General features: G+C 40.5%; 1 protein-coding gene across 3 annotated transcripts in view; it reads left to right on the forward strand.

Moving 5' to 3' along the window:
- ACSL3 (acyl-CoA synthetase long chain family member 3) overlaps positions 1-19,866 on the forward strand; it is a 64,807-nt gene that overhangs the window by 20,531 nt on the left and 24,410 nt on the right. Inside the window, exons 2-3 of one of the 3 annotated variants that reach the window (XM_004762903.3) lie at positions 91-148; positions 14,359-14,775. In XM_004762903.3, coding sequence (XP_004762960.1) covers positions 14,398-14,775 — 378 coding nt within the window. In that variant the 5' untranslated portion in view covers positions 91-148; positions 14,359-14,397. The remainder of the gene's footprint in view (positions 1-90; positions 149-14,358; positions 14,776-19,866) is intronic. The other 2 variants (XM_004762904.3, XM_004762902.3) reach the window with 2 other exon arrangements.

The raw sequence follows: 19,866 nt of genomic DNA on the forward strand, positions 1-19,866 counted from the left end.
AAGTAAAAGTATCTCCAGGAAAAGGTTGATCATTTGGCTCTGATGGATTAGACTACAAGTAGTAATGTTTGTCTTTTTTTGTTTTGACAGGTAGTGAATCAAAGGCATGTATTTTGAAGGTACTAGCACCTCCTACCATTGTCAGCTGGTAAAAAGTTAATTTTTTAACTACAGAATACTCCTATTAAGCATAAACTGTTTTAAGTTAAAACCGAGTGTGTCTAAACTGTCAATTTTTTTTTTTAATTCTTCCCACTTTGTGATTATAGAATTATGAAAGTTAGGAGAAGATAGCTTTTATACTAATTTTAATTGAATACAAATGCATTGGAACATTAAGCCATGTTATTCAACAATATCACTGATCTTTTCTCAAATTTTTAAGTATCTGAGCGTTTCTGAACACAGTAATCGATTTTGTGTTTAGCACTAATTAGAGTGGTATTGCCATTTCAGAATGTGCTGGTCATTTTAAATTTGTGTTAGTGTTATTTGAAATTCCTAACTGAACATCTTAACCAAGTTGTAGGTTCCCGGCCTGGGAAACAGCAGTGGGTTTTTTTGTTAACCTACAGCAAGTTCTGCATATTACTCATGGTGTGGTGGGCTAGAATATGGCAGGTTGTATTCTTTCCAGAACTGTTACAGGAAATAATCCATGTTGATAAAATGCTTTGAGACTATAAAAGCAAGCAATAAGCATTTTTATCAATTAGAATCATGAGTGTTGACGTTTATCTTCTGTTTCATTTCAGAATTTTTGTCCCTCCCCCCATCTTTGCCCACATTGGTCAAATTGAGTAATCTTTGTTTTCTATGGATTTTTTAAAAGAATGCAAGTAAATATTATATTTATTATTAAAAACTAAACAGTTTAGGAGTCTGTAAGTAAAAGGGTAACTTCCTTCTCTGTTCCCATGATTCTTCTATGAGGGGACCAGCCCTTACCAGTTTGGAGTTTGTCTTTCTAGTCCTTTTTATGTGCAAATCTGAGTTGACCATCTTGTAATGAAGTAAGTGTGATGGAAAGAGAAGATTCCTTGTCTGTTGATGTGCCTTCACTTTATTTTAGACATTTCTTTGCCTACATTTTCTTGAATTGTATATTTAGCCACATGAAGCATGCTTTGAAGTCACTAAGTGAATACATTGGAACACAGTAGATTCTCTACAAATTTCTTTTGGTGCTTAGTGGGTTTTGGAAACTCCAGACTTGGAATTTCTAGCTAAGAATGGCCCAGCAGAGTTTAGATTTACAAAGTAATTGAAATTGCAAAGGTAATTTGCCGTGTAGAGGGACCTGGCTGGCTTAATTGGTAGAGCGTGTGACTCTCAATCTTAGGTTTGTGAGTTCAAGCTCCACGTTGGGCATGGAGCCTACCTGAAAAAAAAAAAATACTGTGTATCAAATAATGGGTATTAAATAGTAAGGCATTTTTATAGATGATTGCAGTCAGTTTTTTCTTTCATAGAGGCTTGGCTGGATTGGGGTAGACAGGGAAGTGGTTTTGGAGTTTTCGTACATCTACTTAGGGGATGAGGAAGTGGTGAGTGGTTCCTGGGGAAAAAGTGCTATGGCAAAGTGACAGAAGTAACTTTATCTCTCATTAGTTTGTCTAGACTTGATCAGGCACCCCAAAAAGGGAAAGGACATTTGTCGTTTATATAGATTAATATATTGGGAAGTAAAGGGAATGTAACAGAGGATTTGAGGAACTCAGTATCTTTTGTATTCTAAAACTTAGAACTGCATGGTGTTCCATGTGGGGAACTGTGCGTATTCAGAAGGCCTGTGACTTCAGAAATGATGGAAAAATTGAACGGATGTGCATGTGAACATGTCCTTTTGTGATGGTCATAGTGTAGTATTTTGGGCTCCTTAAAAAATCTAGAGAAGCAGATTTTGATTACAAAGTTTTGTTTTAACGCTGTTGGCATTAGTCAACTGTAAAAGGGTCTGTAGAATTTGAAGAAGAACATTAACAAATAGAGTTGTACATGAATGAATGTAAACCCATTACCATAGGTATTGTTTAGTGTCTTAACTGTTAGAGATGCACAGTAAGTCATTATTCTTATTTTTTTCTTGGTGTTCAGTTATATTGGTTTAAAGTGTATTTTGTTCATGATTCTGGTAGTTTATATTTAAATATTTCCTGGAGTAGACAAGTTCTGATGGCCTTCAGGACTAAACTCACCTTTATCCAGTGTTGCACATTCAGGTGGTAGCAGAAGGGGTTATCGGTGCATATACCCATGCAGTAGAGAGAAATTATTCAGAATATTGTTCATTCCCATGTGAAAGTGATCTAGATTTGAAGTTTGGAAGGAGATGAGGACAGCAGCAGGTTTGCTGGTGTTTTTTCTTTTCTTTTCTTTTTTTTTGGCTTAACTCAAAACGATTTCCTCGAGTAAGGTCAGATAGTTCTCATAGCTGTTGAAGCTAGAAGATTCCTTTTTCTTGTGCCTTCTATTTTTAAAACACAATCTAGGTTTTTGAACATTTACAGAAAAGCTGCAAGAGGCCAGAAAGCTGGGCGCACTGGAGACTGGATTAGAGACGGGAAGACCGTGTCTTCATAGCTCTTGTTCCGGAAAAGCTATATTAGCAGTAAAATAGTTGATGGGAACAAGAAAATTTCTGTAAAGAGTTAAGGAAAAATAGAATAAGATTATATGAATAGAGTGAAAAACAGCAAAAGACTAAGTATTCACTAAGGAAGTATTGCATGTTTAAACCTTATTCTTAACTATTTGAGGTTTAGATAATATAGATAACGAAGTTGATACAATGTTGGTTGTGATGCAGGTTATTTATCCTGTAATTATATGTTTCTACAATGTACTTAACAGTTCTTGTGTTTTATATTATTAAAGTTTTTTTTTTTTTTTTTTTTTTTTTTAAACAGGGGAGAGAGAAAGGTAAGGGAGGGGCAGAAGGGGAAAGTGAGAATCTTAAGCAAGCTCATGCCCAGCCTGATGGGACCTTGATCTCACAACCCTGAGATTATGATACCTGAGCTGAAATCAAGACGTGGAAGCTTAACTGACAGAGCCATCGGGGCCTCACCTTACTTTGTTCTTAACAGTATGCCAAGATAGAGAGAAAGGGCTTTTGGGCTGGGGAGGGTTGAGGAAAAAATAAGGAAATAGCTAAGGAATCTTACTGAACAATTTATAAATTCTTTAAATTAAGTATAGATATAGATTGGATAGATTTAGATGGTGTAGACTAAAATTATCCTGAAAATCTTAATTTTGACATGTTAATCCCTCTACATTCTCAAAGACCGAATTTACCTGAACTGTCTCCTCAAAAGTGTTCTTTCTTATTTTAAGCATGTTACTTTTGCTGACATATTTCATATGTTTGCAATTATTTAGCCTCTGGCCTTTGAATTTTCTTTAATTTCATTTTCTGTTTTTAAAGTAGGGAAGAAAATAGTTAAGTTCAAAAGTGAAGTTGTTAATTGAGCCATCAACCAATCTACTCTCCTAGGTTTAGTTTCATGTAATACTAAATAAAGTACTTACCTGGATTGAGTTGAAGTTACTAATAAGACCTTCAAGTACCAACCATCTAGGCTGATGTTATTATATAATCGAATAGTTCATGTTCTGAAATATTTATATAGGTGGCTCTCATGAACATTTTGGAGATAATTGGAATAAGTAAGGAATTAGTACTACGGAGGGTTAAATGGTCCTATTCAGTATTGTTACAATATAGTTAGGGCATTTACTTCTTGGCTGGATAGGACACACTGATGAATTTGTCAAAGTAGTGCTATGAAGTAGGGCTCCTAAGGTTTAGTTTTTCTGCCCAACCATTTGAATAGTATAATGATGACTGAACATACCATTTCCCTCATTTCCCTTCAATGGATTAACCTTAAACAAAATTCTAGGATAAAAAGCTGCACTTCTATATAGAGGATTCCATGTCACTTCTTTTGGATATAATAAGGGGAGTTACGTGGTTTGGAAAGTGAGTAGAAAGAATAGTAATAGGTTTTTGCCTTAGATAAGGAAGGTGAAGCAACATGATTCAGAGAGCCCATGCATGTGGTGTGAGTTTTCTGGGTAGGGGGTGTTTGGGGATCTACCACATGATAGGATTGATGAATGGACAACAGAACCACTTCTGACTCCCCTGTGTGTTGCTGGGTCTTGGCATGAGGTTATTAGCAGTAGATAAGACTATAAAACCCCTGAGAGTTAGGGAAGTCTTTTGAGGATCAACTCTTTTTTAAGGGTATGGAGGTCTGGTAAATTGAGTTGGTTAAACAGAGTTGGTCCTGAATTACATCACACATGCGTTCTTTACCTTTAGGTGTTGGGTAGGATCCACAAAGTGGGATCCAGTAGTTCTGTGTCATAAAATCCCAGGATATTTAAAGTTTAGTATGGAGTAATAGCTGTGAGAAAAAAGTATTCTTCATAAATGTTTTCCTAAACAAAAATAAATTTGTCATTATCTAACTGAAGCTCATGGAGAGAAATCCTCAAAGTTTACTAGTGAACTAGAGATGCTAAATGGAATCACACCAATTCCAAATGCAAGATGTGCTAAGTATCCTTATTCTCTTTACTTCTTATTATTCTGTAAGGAATTTTATGGGTGGATCTATGATTTTGGGTTCTTCTAACCTTTAGAATATTAAATGCCTGAAACGGTAATGGCAACCCGCAGCTGAGGCTGGAGTGCTTCCTGTGAAGCAGACACACCACCCTTCTTCACACGTGCTAGCTGCTGAGTACTCCTTGTGGTCTTTTTACACTCTTCACATTTACCGGTGAGGACATTGAGGCTTAGAAAATCAGTTGACCTAAGGTGACGTTTAGTAAGTAGTAGAACTAAGTGTCAGACTCCATCTGTTTGGCTCCATGGCCTAGGGTCTCAGTGAGCATACATTTGACTTAAGTATCTTCAGAATCAGTTAGAGTTTAAATAATCACGATGAAAGAAAAATACTGGTATTGGTATACATAGTTTGGCATAAGTGAATTTAAAGTGCTACCAACACATGCATTGTATTTTGTAGTTTATGTAGAGTGTGTTCACCTGCTTTCTTTGTTCCCAAAGGGAGTTTTGTGAGGCTTATTATTACCATCTCCCCAGTTCTACAGTGAACTTGAAGCTCTGGAATGTTAAAGGGAATTGTCCCTGTTACATAATGAGTAAGTGGGGAGGGCCAGCATCAAACCAAGAGCTTATTGTCTAAAAGGAACAAGTCTATTGAACGTTTTTATATGCAAATTAGTATTGCAGGTGATAGATAGTACCTTCAGTAGATTATATAAAGTATGTAAATTAAACTCTGTAAGTAAAATTGCTTTGAAATTACACATAAACAGAAATTTGTACCTAAACCAACTATACTAATAACTAGCACTTATATTGCCTTTGCATTTTCCAGAGTCCTTTATTTTTTTCTGCATTCCATTTTATCTTCACTTTAAATTTTGCAGATTAGATAAATGATGACAGACATGGGAAAATAAGGCACAGAAAAGTTATTTCATAAACAAAAGATCAAAATTAACTAGTGGTAGAATCCGGGCTGTAAATTGTTTGCCTGTTCCATGAGATGGTTAATTGTGGGGTGACAGGTTTGCCTAAAACTTCCTGGTTATAGTACTGAAAGGTCCTGTGTTTTGGGAAACCCCAAAGTCTGGGGCAACCCAGAGTGGTTGTCATCCTAATTAATTGTCACACTTCGTGGTAGACTGGGGATGGGATTAGGGTTGCCAGATACAACAGAAGGCAGTCAGTTAAATCTGAATTTCAGATAAAAACCAAATAATTTTTTTACTACATGTTCCAGATACTGCCTGGGATATATGTACACTAAAATCTGTTGATTGTTTATTTGAAATTCAAGTTTAACTGGGTATCTTCTGTTTTTATTTGTTAAGCCTGACTGCCCCAAATAAGAGTGAAGGGACATTCTGGTGTGTAAAAAGATTGAGCTGCTTTTTTGTGTAGACCTTAGACTTTATACATTTATCTGCATAAATAAGTGTACCATCTAGCAGTACTTGGCTCTTGTTCTTACATGGCTAGAGATGCAAGAGGTCAGGATGAATATATGAAAACATACCTTGCTCAGTGCATTAAAACGTGTGTGGGTCTCTATGTGTTGGTTGGCTTGAAGTAGTTCTGAACTTGACAGGAAATTTAACCCAGGTATTAGCCCTTCTGTCTTTGTTGGATCAGTCCATCAAACACTGGCATATTCTCACAGACCATCCATATTGTCTTTCGACTGTATGTTAAAAAGTATTTTTGCTGTTGTTAAGATAGTGTATTCACATGATTCAAAATGAATTGATTGGAAAATGTTAGAATTTTGGAAATGGACCTTAGAAATCTTCCTGTTGTTTGTTTGTTTTGTTTTAAAGCATGGCAATTCTTGACTACCTACCTCCCCCCGCCCCCACCAAAGGAGAAGAGTGTCTTGTATAGACGACAGGGCTAGAACTGGGTTCCTCTGCTCATTTACTTCTTCAATATTTGATGATTGCCAGTACTCCCAAGATTGATCTGGGAGTGCTTGGCATCAGTACAGTTTAGTCTTAAAATAGGTTTACTTGAATTCCAGCATCATTAATGATAAGAAAATTAACAATTTATTGACTTAGACAAGGTCTCATAGTAACTGACGGCAGCGCCAAGACTAGTATATGTGTGTATTTATGCATGTGTTTTTGTGTGTGCATGTTTCAAACCCTGTTTCTGAAAAAGGAGGGAGGGAAACAAGCCATAAGTGACTCCTAAGGATACAGAACAAACAGGGTTGATGGAGGGTTGTGGGTGGGAGATGGCCTAGGTGGGTGATGGGCATTGAGGACATTGGTTGTGATGAGTGCTGGCTGTTTGTTGTATGTAAGTGATGAATCACTGTATTCTACTCCAGAAACCTGTATGGTAACAAACAAAATTTAAAAAAAAAAAAAAAAATTTAGGATCCCCCCCCAAGCCTGTTTTGTATCAAGCTGAGAAACATACAGATTCCCTTGCTTAATTTCTGTTTCCTATTTGATTTCATTCAACACTCAACAGTTTTTAATTTTTTTTTAATTAAAAAAAATTTTTTTTTAAAGATTTGTTTTAAAGATTGATTTATTTGTCAGAGAGAGAGAGAATAAGCAGGGGTAGTGGCAGGCGGAGGGGGAGGGAGAAGCAGACTCCCCGTGGAGCAGGGAGCCTGGTGTAGGCGCTAGATTTTAGGACCCTCAGATCATGACCTGAGCTGAAGGTAGCTGCTTAACCGACTGAACACCCAGACATCCCTCAATACTTCTCTAAAAGATGTCCTACTCCAGTCTGCCTTTGCTACCCGTTCCTCCATCATTACAACCTGGACCTCTCCATGAATACTAACTATATGCCACCTTCTGCATACCAACTTCAAGCATTCTTCTCAAACCATTACCTCCTGTGGATCCATTTTACTCACTCTTAGTACCTCAACATCTGCAGTTCTGTCACCACACATGATCTGATTGCATCATTGATCCTATCTCCTTTTCACAAACCTTTCCTTCCTAATGGGGCCATCCTTCTTTCCTCAACTTAAATCTCCCTGATCAGTCATGGAAATAGTCTTCATTCCCTTGTTTTCCTCCCCTTCCCCATGTTTTGTTCGGTACTTGCCTGGTAAAACCCTCTCCTTGGTTAATACCCGCTTCTCTGCCTGGTTCCCATTTGTGCTCCATCAGTTGAACTTGGCTGGGAAGCACACAACTAGATCTTCCTTTACATCTAGGACTCCACCTTCAGGTGGGCCTTAGGAGCTGTCAAGTGATTCTACTGTCTCCTTCCCTGTTTTCCTGTTCTCCTAGATGACTGCTTAATACTTTCTTTCTACTTAATTTTCTAATACCTTCCTTTCTTCCTCTCTCAGTCCGCGATTTTTCTTCCGATTACCCTGAGAAAATAGAAGCACTCAGAAAAGAATCTTCTAATGGCTCTTGGTACCACCCACATGCATCTGTGTCCCTGTTCCTGTGCACAGCCATCCTCTTCACTTGGGTGCTGCGTGTCACCCTCACTTCTGTATAATCTTTTTCTTTCCTCTACTGGGTTATAGCCATCAGTATGCAGACAAGCTGTAACTATCTCCCCCCGCCAACAAAGATTTTATTTATTTACTTATTTGACAGAGTGTGGGGGAACACAAGCAGGGGAAACAGGAGAGGGAGAGGGAGAAGCAGAGTTCGGGCTGAGCAGGGAGCCCGATGCAGGGCTTGATCCCAGCACCCTGGGATCATGACCTGAGCTGAAGGCGGACTTCACTGACTGAGCCACACAGGCACCCCACTGTCTTTTATCTTGAAAACCAAAGAATCTGCTTTGTCCTGTCCTAGTATCCATTTCTCTGTTCTTCTGTAGAGTGCTCTTCCCCTTTCCTAAGCACATTCCAGTTGGGCTTTGATCCTTATCATAGCTATTTTCGAGGTCAGCAGTGACCCTCACACTTTTTTTTTTTTATTGTATTAAAGTACATGTAACAGAATTTGCCAGTGTAATCATCTTTAAGTGTACAGTTCATGGCATTGTTGTGGACCATCGCCATCATCCATCTGCAGAACTTTCTTGCTCTTCCAAACTCTATACACATTAAACACATCTTGCCAGCCCTCCTTCCCCTCAGTCCCTGGCAATCCAGTCCAGTTTCTTTATGCATCTCTTGTAAGTGGAATTATGTATTATTTGTCCTTTTGTGTCTGCTTTATTTTATTTAGTGTCATGTTTTCAAGATTCATGCATGTTGTAGCATGTATCAGAACTATTAGAACTTCATTCCTTTTTAAGGTTAAGTAATAGTCCATTGTGTGTCTTTATCAACATTTTGTTCACGTGTTCACCTGCCAGTGGACATTTGGGTTGCTTCCACCTTTTGGCTGTTGTGAATAACTTCGCTATGAAGCTGGGTGTACGAATACCTATTTGAGCCCCTGCTTTTAATTCCTTTGGAAATAACACCCAGAAGTGCATTTGCTGGATCATACGGTAATCCGTTTTTAATTTTTAATTTTTTGATGAACTGCCATATTGTTTTCAGTAGCTGCTGCACCATGCCGCATTCCCAACAGCAGAATTTTAAGTGTTCTAGTTTCTCTACCTCCGCATCCTTGCCAGGACTGTTATTTTGTTTGTTTGTTTGTTTTTGTTAGTAGCCATCCTGATGAGTGTGTAGTTTGCTCTACTGAGGCTTTGATTCACATTTTAGACCTCATCTTTGCTGACTTGTTAGGTAATGTGTACAGCTGATCAGTGTCCTCCTCCTTTTACTCTACCCGTCTGGTTTTCTTGTGGACACTGACCCTTTTTGTCATGCCCCAGGCCTCTCAATTTTGATCTGCCCCAGAACCTGCTCTTTGTACTTCCCACTCCCTTAGGCATGCCAGCCACTCTCATGGCCAAAAATACTATCACTGTCTGAGTTGCTTTCAACAAAACTGAACTGTGCTTCGCTCAGACCTGTTCCTCCTGCAGTCTTCTTTCGTTAGTTAGTGATGCAGCTCAGTGGTGTTTCATTATCTCAGGCCAAACACCTTGCACCCCCCTTTCTTTCTTACTCTTCCTAGGGCTGTACCTTCAGTACAGAGTCAGATTAGGGTCCCTTCTCACTGCTTCATCTTCATTCTGGTCTACATCTTGGTCATCTCACATCTGTTCCCTGCAAAGGCTCCCAGTTGGTCTCCTTGGTCCTGCAGCAGCCAGAGTTGGCCTTTTGATGGTAACAGGTGATTTCACTCAGGTCAATACAGTCTTGTAGTGGTCCCAGGCCCTTTGGGATCTGGCCCCACTCTTCTACAATGCCCTCTTTGTCCTCCTCGTCATCCTCTTTCCCTGTCCCCCATCCTTCCTGGGCTCAGCCTGGAATTTCCCTTCTCCCGGATACCCATGTGGCTCTTTCTCCTTGTCTGCTCCTAACACTTGTTATGTATTTTTTCCCTGAATCTTGTTTTCCTTTTGATTTTCACTTTGTTTTGCCAGACAAATGTTAACTCTTCAAAATTTATGTAAAAGAATAAATCTGTAAGAATTGATAAGAAAATTTTGAAGAACATGTGTAGTGGGAGTCTTACTAGATACTAAAAATAGAAGTTCTCAAACAGTGTACATAAAATTTACATGGTTGCTGTTTAAAAAATTAGTCTGCTATTTAGAGTTTTTCAATTTATAGGTATTAGGGAGGGAAGGAAGAGGGGACAGGATGTTTGAAGAGTTTTCTATTTAAATACTCACAAAGGTAATTCTGGTATAATTGGTCTTGTGGATCACAGTTGAGAAGCACTGCTGTCAATCTACTGTATTTGGAGGCACGGCAAAGCAGTAGACAGGTCCAACCAAGGAACAGAATTTTGTCTAGAAACAGATCCAGTTCTGAACAAGGATTTATGTTGAAGATGACATTTTGGTTAATCGAGAAAAGGGTGGTTTATTTAATAAGCAGTTCAGGTAGTTCATCTGGAAGAAAAAAGCTTTCTTCCTTAGACAGTATAGAAAAATAAATTCCATAGTGATTAAAGATCTAAATGATGGGGGCGCTTGGGTGGCTCAGTGGGTTATAAAGCCTCTGCCTTCGGCTCAGGTCATGATCCCAGGATCCTGGGATCGAGCCCTGCATTGGGCTCTCTGCTCAGCGGAGCCTGCTTCTCCCTCTCTCTCTGCCTGCTTGTGATCTTTCTCTCTGTGTCAAATAAATAAATAAAATAAAAAAAAATCTAAATGATGCAAATACTAGAAAAAATACAGGAGACCATTAGTGTAACCCTGGTATGGATGAGGCCGTCTTAACATGAACTGTAAACCTAGAAGTCGCGAAGGAAGTGATGAACAGATTTAATTGTTCAGGTTTGCTTTCTGAAAGCTGACACTGTAAGATGGGCAACATAATAGAGCACCATGACTATTTCTTAGTTCTGTAGATTTTCCACAACCGCTTCAGCTAATAGGATGCAGTTGGCCAGAGGTTTGTTCTGTACTCTGTTTTAGAAAAGGGTGGTCTTCTCAGAGGCTTTTGGAACAATGAAATGTCTTCACTGCATGTGGCTGGTACATGCAGGCTGCATCTGATGTTTCTGAACCCTCTGTCCTTGTCCCAACCCTTGGCGTTCACAGCACTGCCTTCTGCAGGTTCAACTTTTATTGGTCTTGCCACCGGGATTTTCATGCTCAGTCTGGGCTTTGGTTTCCTTCCAAAGTTTTCTGTTCTTGAACTTGATTTTGGAGATTTTTTTTTTTTTTTAAAGATTTTATTTGTCAGAGAGAGAGAGAGCACGTGAGCACAGGCAGACAGAGTGGCAGGCAGAGGGAGAGGGAAAAGCACGCTCCCTGCCGAGCAAGGAGCCCGATGTGGGACTCGATCCCAGGACGCTGGGATCATGACCTGAGCCGAAGGCAGCTGCTTAACCAACTCAGCCACCCAGGCGTCCCAGATTTTGGAGATTTCTTACATTCTCATCCTTCATCTGAGTATGGCTCTAAAATTTGTGCTTCTGGCTCTGGTCCCTCTTAATCTTCACAGTTTATATATTTGGATGACTCATCGGCATCTCAGACTTCTCATTTTCAAGACTTGTATTCATCTCCTTTCTACCGGCCATCCCACTGCTGATGCATTTCTGTCTCTGTTGAAGGCACCCAAACCATTTTTGCCTTCTTTCACAGCAACTCCTCTGTTCGTGGCTTTATTCTCCAGGGTTCAGATAACAGAAACCACGGCACTGTATTTAAAGATTTCAGTTACTGGGGAGGATTGGAGGAGCAGCAGCTGCTGCCACCCGCTGGGCAATCAGGAGCTGGAAATCCCAGCTGTTGACTTCCGTCACACACTTTAGCCACCTTAGTCCTAGGAGTAAAGGATTATCTCAATTTTTCTCTTACCTGATTGCCTCCATCCCAGGACCCCTGGGATTCATGACCTGAACCGAAGGCAAATGCTTAACCAGCTGAGCCACCTAGGCGCCCCTGGACTTTTAATTTTTTAAGCATGATTTCCTTAGTTCTTTGAATATGTTTTTCATAGCTGCTTTGATGTCTTGTGCACGTCTGACATTTGGGCCCTCTAAAGGACAATTTCTGTTGCCTGCTTTCTCTTCCTGTGTTTGGATCTTCCCTGTTTATTTGCATGCCTCTTAATTTTTTGTTGTAAACTGCACATTTAAGATCTTTTATAGCATTTCTGAATGCTGAGTGCTCCCTCCCCATTTCCCTGGGTTGTTGTGTTGCTTCCTTGTCTTTTTAGTGACTTGACTGGCATTTTAGGCGCCTCCCCCGCCCAACCAGTGTGCATCCTTTGATGTTGCTCCTCAGTGAGCACTGCCTTGGGAACACTGAAGGTTTCCTTGAAGGGCCCTCTTTAGGGGATGGCAGCCGTTTTTTTTTTTAAAGATTTTATTTATTTATTTGACAGAGAGAGATCACAAGTGGGCAGAGAGGCAGGCAGAGAGAGAGGAAGGGAAGCAGTCTCCCCACTGAGCAGAGAGCCCGATGTGGGACTCCATCCCAGAGATCATGACCTGAGCCACCCAGGTGCCCTGGCAGCCGGTTTTAGTAGCACTCTTGAACCATCTCTTTCTCTGATCTTGTTAATCTGCTAAGTCTGTCTCTGTTGGTTCACACCCAGCAATTATTCTCCACTGATAGCTAGCTGATTGCATTATTGTGTTAAACAGAGCCTTGGGCCATAAATTGCCCCATGGTGTGATTCAGTTAAATGGCCTTTGTAGGGGTTATTTGAGGCCAGTCTTGGTGGCCCTGACTCTGGAAGAGCTCTTCTTTAATTCTCTTCTCCCTGATTCTGTTAAACTTCTGTTTGGTCTACTCTTCCTTGTTGCTATCCTGGAACCACCAGCCTCATCTTAATTGCTCATCACCAAAGTCTCCATTGTTTTCTGTAGTGCCATGAAGCTTGAGCTTCCCTGTTCTCTGTTCTAACTGAAGTCAGTCCACTTAGGGATTGCTGAGGGGCTCTCTGTGCTTATGGCCTGCTTCAGCCTGTGTAGAACCTGTGTGCCGTTGTTCCAAAACCAGGGGCATCAACATCAGCTTGTCTTTTTCTGTGAGTGGGGCCCTGGCCTGCACTGTTGCCTCTGGTCTTCTCTGTGTGGAGCTTCTCTCTCTCTGCAGTTAGTCCCTGCCTCAGCTTCTCATAACCTAACAGGTGCCTGGTATTATTCTTGGCCTGCTGTGCCTGCAGTAGAGAGCTTCCTCATGTTTCCTCACATTTTTTGGCCACATGTGAATTTAATAGAACTTCTCCACTATGGAGTTGGGGGTAGGAGATGAGAATACTAGAAATCATAACCCTGGATTTGGAGCTGGATGGAATAATTAGCAGGATATATATATATATATATTTTTTTTTTTTTTTGTAAATGATATTATGTACCTACCACACAGAGGCTGTTTCCTCTGCCTGGAGTGCTCAGTTTTCCCCCAGAAAGGCACATGGCCCACTGTCCCTCTTTTTGGTAGTCTCTGCTCAGATAGCCCTGGCTGGAGAGACTCCTGTGGACCACGCTTGTACTACTAGCCTCTCTGGCCTCGCCCATTCACTTTGTGTTTCCCTTTCCTGGATTCACTTCTCTCTGAGGATTTACCATCACTGGGTGTGCCTTTATATGTACGTTTGTGTGTCTTCCTCCCCCAGTGAATTTTAGGCTCCCAGAGGGAAGGGACAGAGACTGTTGTTCACTGTTGTAGTTCCTGTACTTAGAGTAGGATGTAACACATAGGAGATTGTCAGTAAATCTGATGAATGCAAAGTAGAAATGGTCAGAGTTTACTGCATTCTTGCTTCACAAGTTTAGCCTGCCAAACTGAAAAATACCACTTTGGGAAGTGAATTCTATGTTTTTTGCCAGCACCAGTTGCTTGTTGCCACCTAGAGCAAGAGTGTGGAGCCCACTGGGAAAGAATGCAGTAATTATTGAGCAGGTAGCCAGGGCCATGAGGAAGGAGAATGGTGTGTCTGCAAAGCACTTGCCATCCCTGAGGGATGAGCAGGAAATTAGTACATTTTTGGCCTTGATTCTAGTCTTCTGGCTTGCTCTCTTCTCACCCCTGGGAAGTGTTGTGGACACTTGGAGTTAGGTTGGAAAAATCACCTGTTTACAGAATGATGTAGAAACTTCTCTGTGGTAATTTCCATTGCTGATAGTTGTAAGAGACTCACCCAACCATATTGGGAGTGGACTGGACTTTGCTGGAGGCCAGTACCAGCTGCTGCTTGATTGGGGAAAAAAATATCACTTGCATATCTAAAATGAAGATTTTTTTCTTTACAGTTATTTTAAAATGATTTTGAACTAATACCTTTTTTTCCCCCTTCCTTCTAGATTCTGGAAATCCGTTAATTCCACTTTTTTTGAGCACTTATGAATAACCACGTGTCTTCAAAACCATCTACCATGAAGCTAAAACAGACCATCAATCCCATTCTTCTGTATTTCATACATTTTCTGATGTCACTTTATACTGTTTTAACATACATCCCATATTATCTTTTGTTTGAGACAAGACAAGAAAAAGCAAACAAAATTAAAGCAAAACCTGTAAATTCAAAACCTGAGTCTGCATACAGATCAATTAACAGTTTGGATGGTTTGGCTTCAGTATTATACCCTGGATGTGATACACTAGATAAAGTTTTTATGTATGCAAAAAACAAATTTAAGGACAAAAGACTCTTGGGAACACGTGAAATTTTAAATGAGGAAGATGAAGTACAACCAAATGGAAAAGTTTTTAAAAAGGTAAGGTGATATTTCATTGCCTTTGTCTTTCTGAGTGAAAGGTTCTCTCAGAAGTGGTGGCAAGGGACAAGGACAGCCTGCTGCCGTCCCATGTGGCTGATGTGGCAGGAAAAGCAGTCTGCCAGGGTGGGCAGAGGACCGTGTTCTGATCTCCTGTACTCTCCCGCATGGATTTGTTCTGAATTTTCAGACTGGCCAGAATGCCCACTGAGCCTAAATGTCGACCACAGCTTGAATAGACTGTCTTGAGCAGTTTTGGGTCTGAAACTTTATTCCCTGTTGGTACTACAAGCACTTGTGTGTGCTTGAGATGGTTCTGGGTTTTTCTGGTTTTATTTATTTTTTAAAAAAGATTAATTTGACCGAGATCACAGGAGGCAGAGAGGCAGGCAGAAAAGAGAGAGAGAGAGAGAGAGAGAGAGAGAGAGAGAGAGGAGGAAGCAGGCTCCCTGCTGAGCAGAGAGCCTGATATGGGGCTCTATCCCAGGACCCTAGGATCATGACCGGAGCCAAAGGTGGAGGCTAACCCACTGAGCCACCCAGGCGCCCTGTTTTTTCTGGTTTTAATGTAGGTTCCATTGGGTGCTTAATGTGTTGGTGCTTCGGTAGTGGCAGCTGCATGGTTTTTTAAGGATTTCTCTTCACCAGTATAGATAGTAGCACCTGCCATTGTTGGTTTGAAACGGGGTAAGATACCCTTAGAGGCAGTATAACATAGGGGTTAAGAACCTGAATTCCAGATCCAGACTATGGGTTTGGATCTCCGCTTTGCCACCTACTGGCTGTGTGACTTTGAAAAAAGTTACTTATTTAACAAATTTGTGTCAGTTTCTTTATCTGTCATATGAAGATGATGATTAATGCTGATATTTATTAGCATTTCTTATGAGCCAGGCAGTTTTAAGTTCTTTATATGTACCAGCTTATTTAAGACTTAAAGTAGCCCAATGAGTTCGTGTTACTGTTGTTTGCGGATGATGGCCACAGAGGCACTGACGTTCCAGCTAGAAGCAGTAAAGCCAGGACTGGAACCTAGGTTGTCTTGCTCCACACTCCTTAGCAAATGCCAGCTCTCAGAGTTGTTGAGAGGATAAACTGAATGTATGTATACATCACACACACACACACACACACACGTGTAAGTAGAACAGTTGTGGTATCTAGTGTAAATGCTCTAGTTTTATTATATTAGCATTATCTTGGGAATTGGGTGGTCAGAATTATATGCGTGACTTCAGAGACATATGGGGGTAATGCAGCACTGTGAAGGATAGTGAGTAGAGAAATGGCACGGGAATGCTGTTTTTTTTTTTTTTTTTTAAAGATTTTTTTTTATTTATTTGACAGAAATCACAAGTAGGCAGAGAGGCAGGCAGGCAGAGAGAGAGGGGGAAGCAAGCTCCCCGCCGAGCAAAGAGCCCTATGCGGGGCTCCATCCCAGGACTCCGGGATCATGACCTGAGCTGAAGGCAGAGGCTTTAACCCACTGAGCCACCCAGGCGCCCGGAAATACTGTTTTTGAATATGGAGTCATGACTCTGAAGATAAATTTTTTAAAGAGACAGTAAGATGATCAGTAGTTACCTTTGCTTGATTGATAATTTAGTCAGATTATAGGTTTATTATGTGTGTAGGTGAAGTTGTTTTTCCTTTTTCCAACTATATCCTGACGCCAGCTGCCTTTTTTCTGTTAGTCATGAAGGAACGCTCAGGTATTGGAGGAAGGTTCAAATAGTCACACCAGGAATGATACTTACAATTTCTCCTGTGACTGCAGCGCCAGGGGGATGGTATTTAACAATTTGGTATTGAACGGTGGTATTTAACAATAATGGGCCCTATTGGCCCATTAAACTGGCACTTACTCCTACAAATTCCAGAGTATTTTTCTTTCAAACATGGAGATGGCAAGCAAGTTAACGCTAGTTAACGCCAGTAACTCCTAGAAATTTAAAGCATTATTCTAGCTCCAGACAGCAAAATCTGTAAGTGTCCATCCCCTTTAAATAAAACAATCTTATATCTTGTTAGCAGGAGGTCTAATTTTTCCCCATATTACAGGCATTTTATGGGACTGGCACTGTTTTTCAGTCCTCATTCAGCACTTAGAGCAACAAACTAAGCTTCCAAGTATGTAAAAAGGAGATCAGTATGGTGAATAGGAAATTCCTTCTTAATTCAGTTTATCAGTGTAATTAGGACATAATAAAATCTAGAGCTTTCACAGTTGTTCTTTAAATGTGGCCAGATAACATAGTGTACACAAGGAGAGTATTTTTCCCTGTTGTGTGTTTGTGTATGTGGCCTTTTCCTTCCTGTCATGCCCATGGTGGCTTTGTAGTCATCGTTTATTCAACATATTTGAACTCAAATAGGGAAGTTAGAAGCTGGAAAAAACCCCTTTATAAAATCAGCAGCCTTTTTTGTCTACAGGATCTCACTCGCAGATCTTTCTGCCATTGACATTTGCCTTCAAATTGGGATTTGTGCTTCATCAGACTCTTTGAGGAAGTCTTTATATAACCTCTAATATAAAAAGTGTTATTTTTCCTGTTTGAAATTAGGCTTATTGGGAAAGTAAAATTTTTTAGGTTTCCTGTATAGTGAATGAAGTAAATGGTTTCTGTTAGACTTACTCAAGAAGAGAGTGACTTGAGTTTCTCTCGGTCTGTGTTGCAATGGTGTTGTGGTTTGCAAACTGAATGCTGAGTACTTCAGCTGGGTGTTAAACAAGCTAGGCTTCCCCCCTTTTGGTTTCTTGTTTATACACTGTATTCGGCAGAAGCAGCATCTGCTTTGATAGAGTAAAAAGGGAACTTTCACAACTGGTGCTTAAGTAGATAGTAAGAGTGGTGTTGCCTAGGCTGGTGTGGTTTCTGCTGTGCTTACCGACTGGCGCGCAAGCGTGTTTCCTATGAATGTATCGTCATTAATAGTTCACATACTGGAAGATAATCTTAAATTGGGAAAGCCCGCTAGTGGTATAGCAATATCTACAAGTTTCCTTTCTTCCTGTTTTGGGGGCTGAGCTTAGGGATTAACCCCAGAAGGTATCTGATATGGTTGAATGAAAGATTCCCGGACATTTATTTCAATTAAATGAATGCTGAAGCTTTATTTTCATCTTATCCTATAAGTCTGTTTTGAGCTCCCAAGGGAAGATAAGCAGAAGAAAAGACAGTGGTGATTCTGCTGTAAATACACCTACCATAGTGTAGCTCTTACCTTCACTAAGACCCGTTTGTGGACCGGTGGGGCACAGAGAGGCAGGAAAGCAGAGGCTGCCATGTTCTTGAGGCTTGGCAAGCTTTTTCTTGTTTCCTTCGGCTTTATGAAAATACAGCAGAGCTTAGCACCTGGAATGTGTGTCAGCAGCTCCTGATGGCAGCCTTCCCAGCTGCGAATGCATTGTACCAAGGTCCTTGGAAATAAAGAACAGTGAAGGATTGGTGTCCAGAGATCTTTAAAATACATGTAGCTGAAATAGAACAAGGTTGCAAAGAGTAAAAATAAGTTTACAGTGAAATGGAAAGGAGCACAAGGCTGGTTCTAACATTTAGTAACTACCAGAAACACTTAGAATTCTTTTTCTTACATATTTTACACACATGACAGGGAAGAAAATAGTAAGGATTATATAATCACAGTGCTTAGAGAAGATTTCATTGTGACATTTCTTGTAAATTGATCCAGAACGATAACAGAAGTACTCATTTCTGTTCAGGGCCTACTTTTGTGTTGGTTCTTGCTCCAGAGTCCTCTATTTTTTAAAATCTATTTGTATGTGTATATGATACTTTCTGACTGGTTAGGACATTTACATTTTAATTTATGTGAAAACCAGTGGTCAGTCTCTTGGCCAGGGCTGGTGTTTTCATTATTATAGTACTGTCCCCAGCCAAAAGTTTGGTTCCTTTCCATACGTGTTCCTCTCCTAGTCAGCCTCTGTTTGTTAAAGACCCTACCATGTACTAAATGTTTGTTTTGTTTTGAAAACCGGAAGTTGGAGTTTTTTCCCCCTTAGAGCCCCCCTTCCCTTTTTACCAGGTCTTCTAGTTCCACTCTTGCCCCCACAATAATGCACTCACAAACAGCAGTTGAATGGGTCTTAGGGTGTTAATCAGGACACCTTCCTCACCTGCCCGGTAACATCTCTTCTCCTTTCTGTGGAGCAGTTGGAGCGTTGGGGTTTCGTGCTTAGATACTGGAATGAGTCTGCCTTGATTCCTGTTCTTGTCCTGTCACTTACTTAGGTGGTCAGTGACATTTTTGTTATCTTTGAGCAAGTTCTGCCGACTCTCTTGATGCCTCAGTATTCTCATTTGTCGAATAGGGATACTAAGGGTAACCCTGGCTTAGGAGTTTCTGTGAGAGTTGCTGCAGTATGCTTGCTAGCCCAGAGTGAACATTGGCAAAGCTTAGCCACCCTCCTCCTCCTCATGATCACCACCAACCATCCAGACTTGCTGAAGATTTTCACCCCTTGGCTCCCTCACGGTGAACTGTAATAATCTTCATTAACATAGAGAAAGGTTCCATGAAGCTGGGGGCACTTGGTTGAAGACAGCAGGGAAGTGTGTAACTGGAAGTATTTCTATTCTAAGTGGCTCCAAGAAAAGAAAGGCCTCGTTTTTGCACTGTTTAATACCTCAGCTACCTGAAAACTTGATCGTTATTAATTCTCATTCTTCAGGTTCCTGAATGGTGAAATATTTGTTTGCTTTCATTTTACAGAATGTTCTTTATGTTATCTCGGTTTTATTTTTATAGTTTATCTTCTGAGGTAAGAGGCCCTCATCATTAGCATCATCAAAGCATCTAAATTCATCTGTTCCTGAACAAAGTAAATGATTAAGTTCCTCTGGGGCACTGGTGGGCGGAGTGGTAACATTGATGTTTAGCCATGTGATTGTCACACCTGTCCTAGACTAAAAATACAAGCAATTAAATATGAGACAGGGAAGTGATCAATCATAGGGCCAGTCTTAACTCTCCCCCTACCTCTGCAAATGAGGAATCTGCTCAGGGGTGCCATGGTTGGTCATCATTTCCAATAGCCACTCGAGTCATTCCCTTGCCTCACTCAGAGTT

This window comes from Mustela putorius, unplaced genomic scaffold, assembly GCF_011764305.1.
Source record: "Mustela putorius furo isolate JIRA1106 unplaced genomic scaffold, ASM1176430v1.1 tig00000275_pilon_pilon_pilon, whole genome shotgun sequence".
Lineage (NCBI taxonomy): Eukaryota > Metazoa > Chordata > Mammalia > Carnivora > Mustelidae > Mustela > Mustela putorius.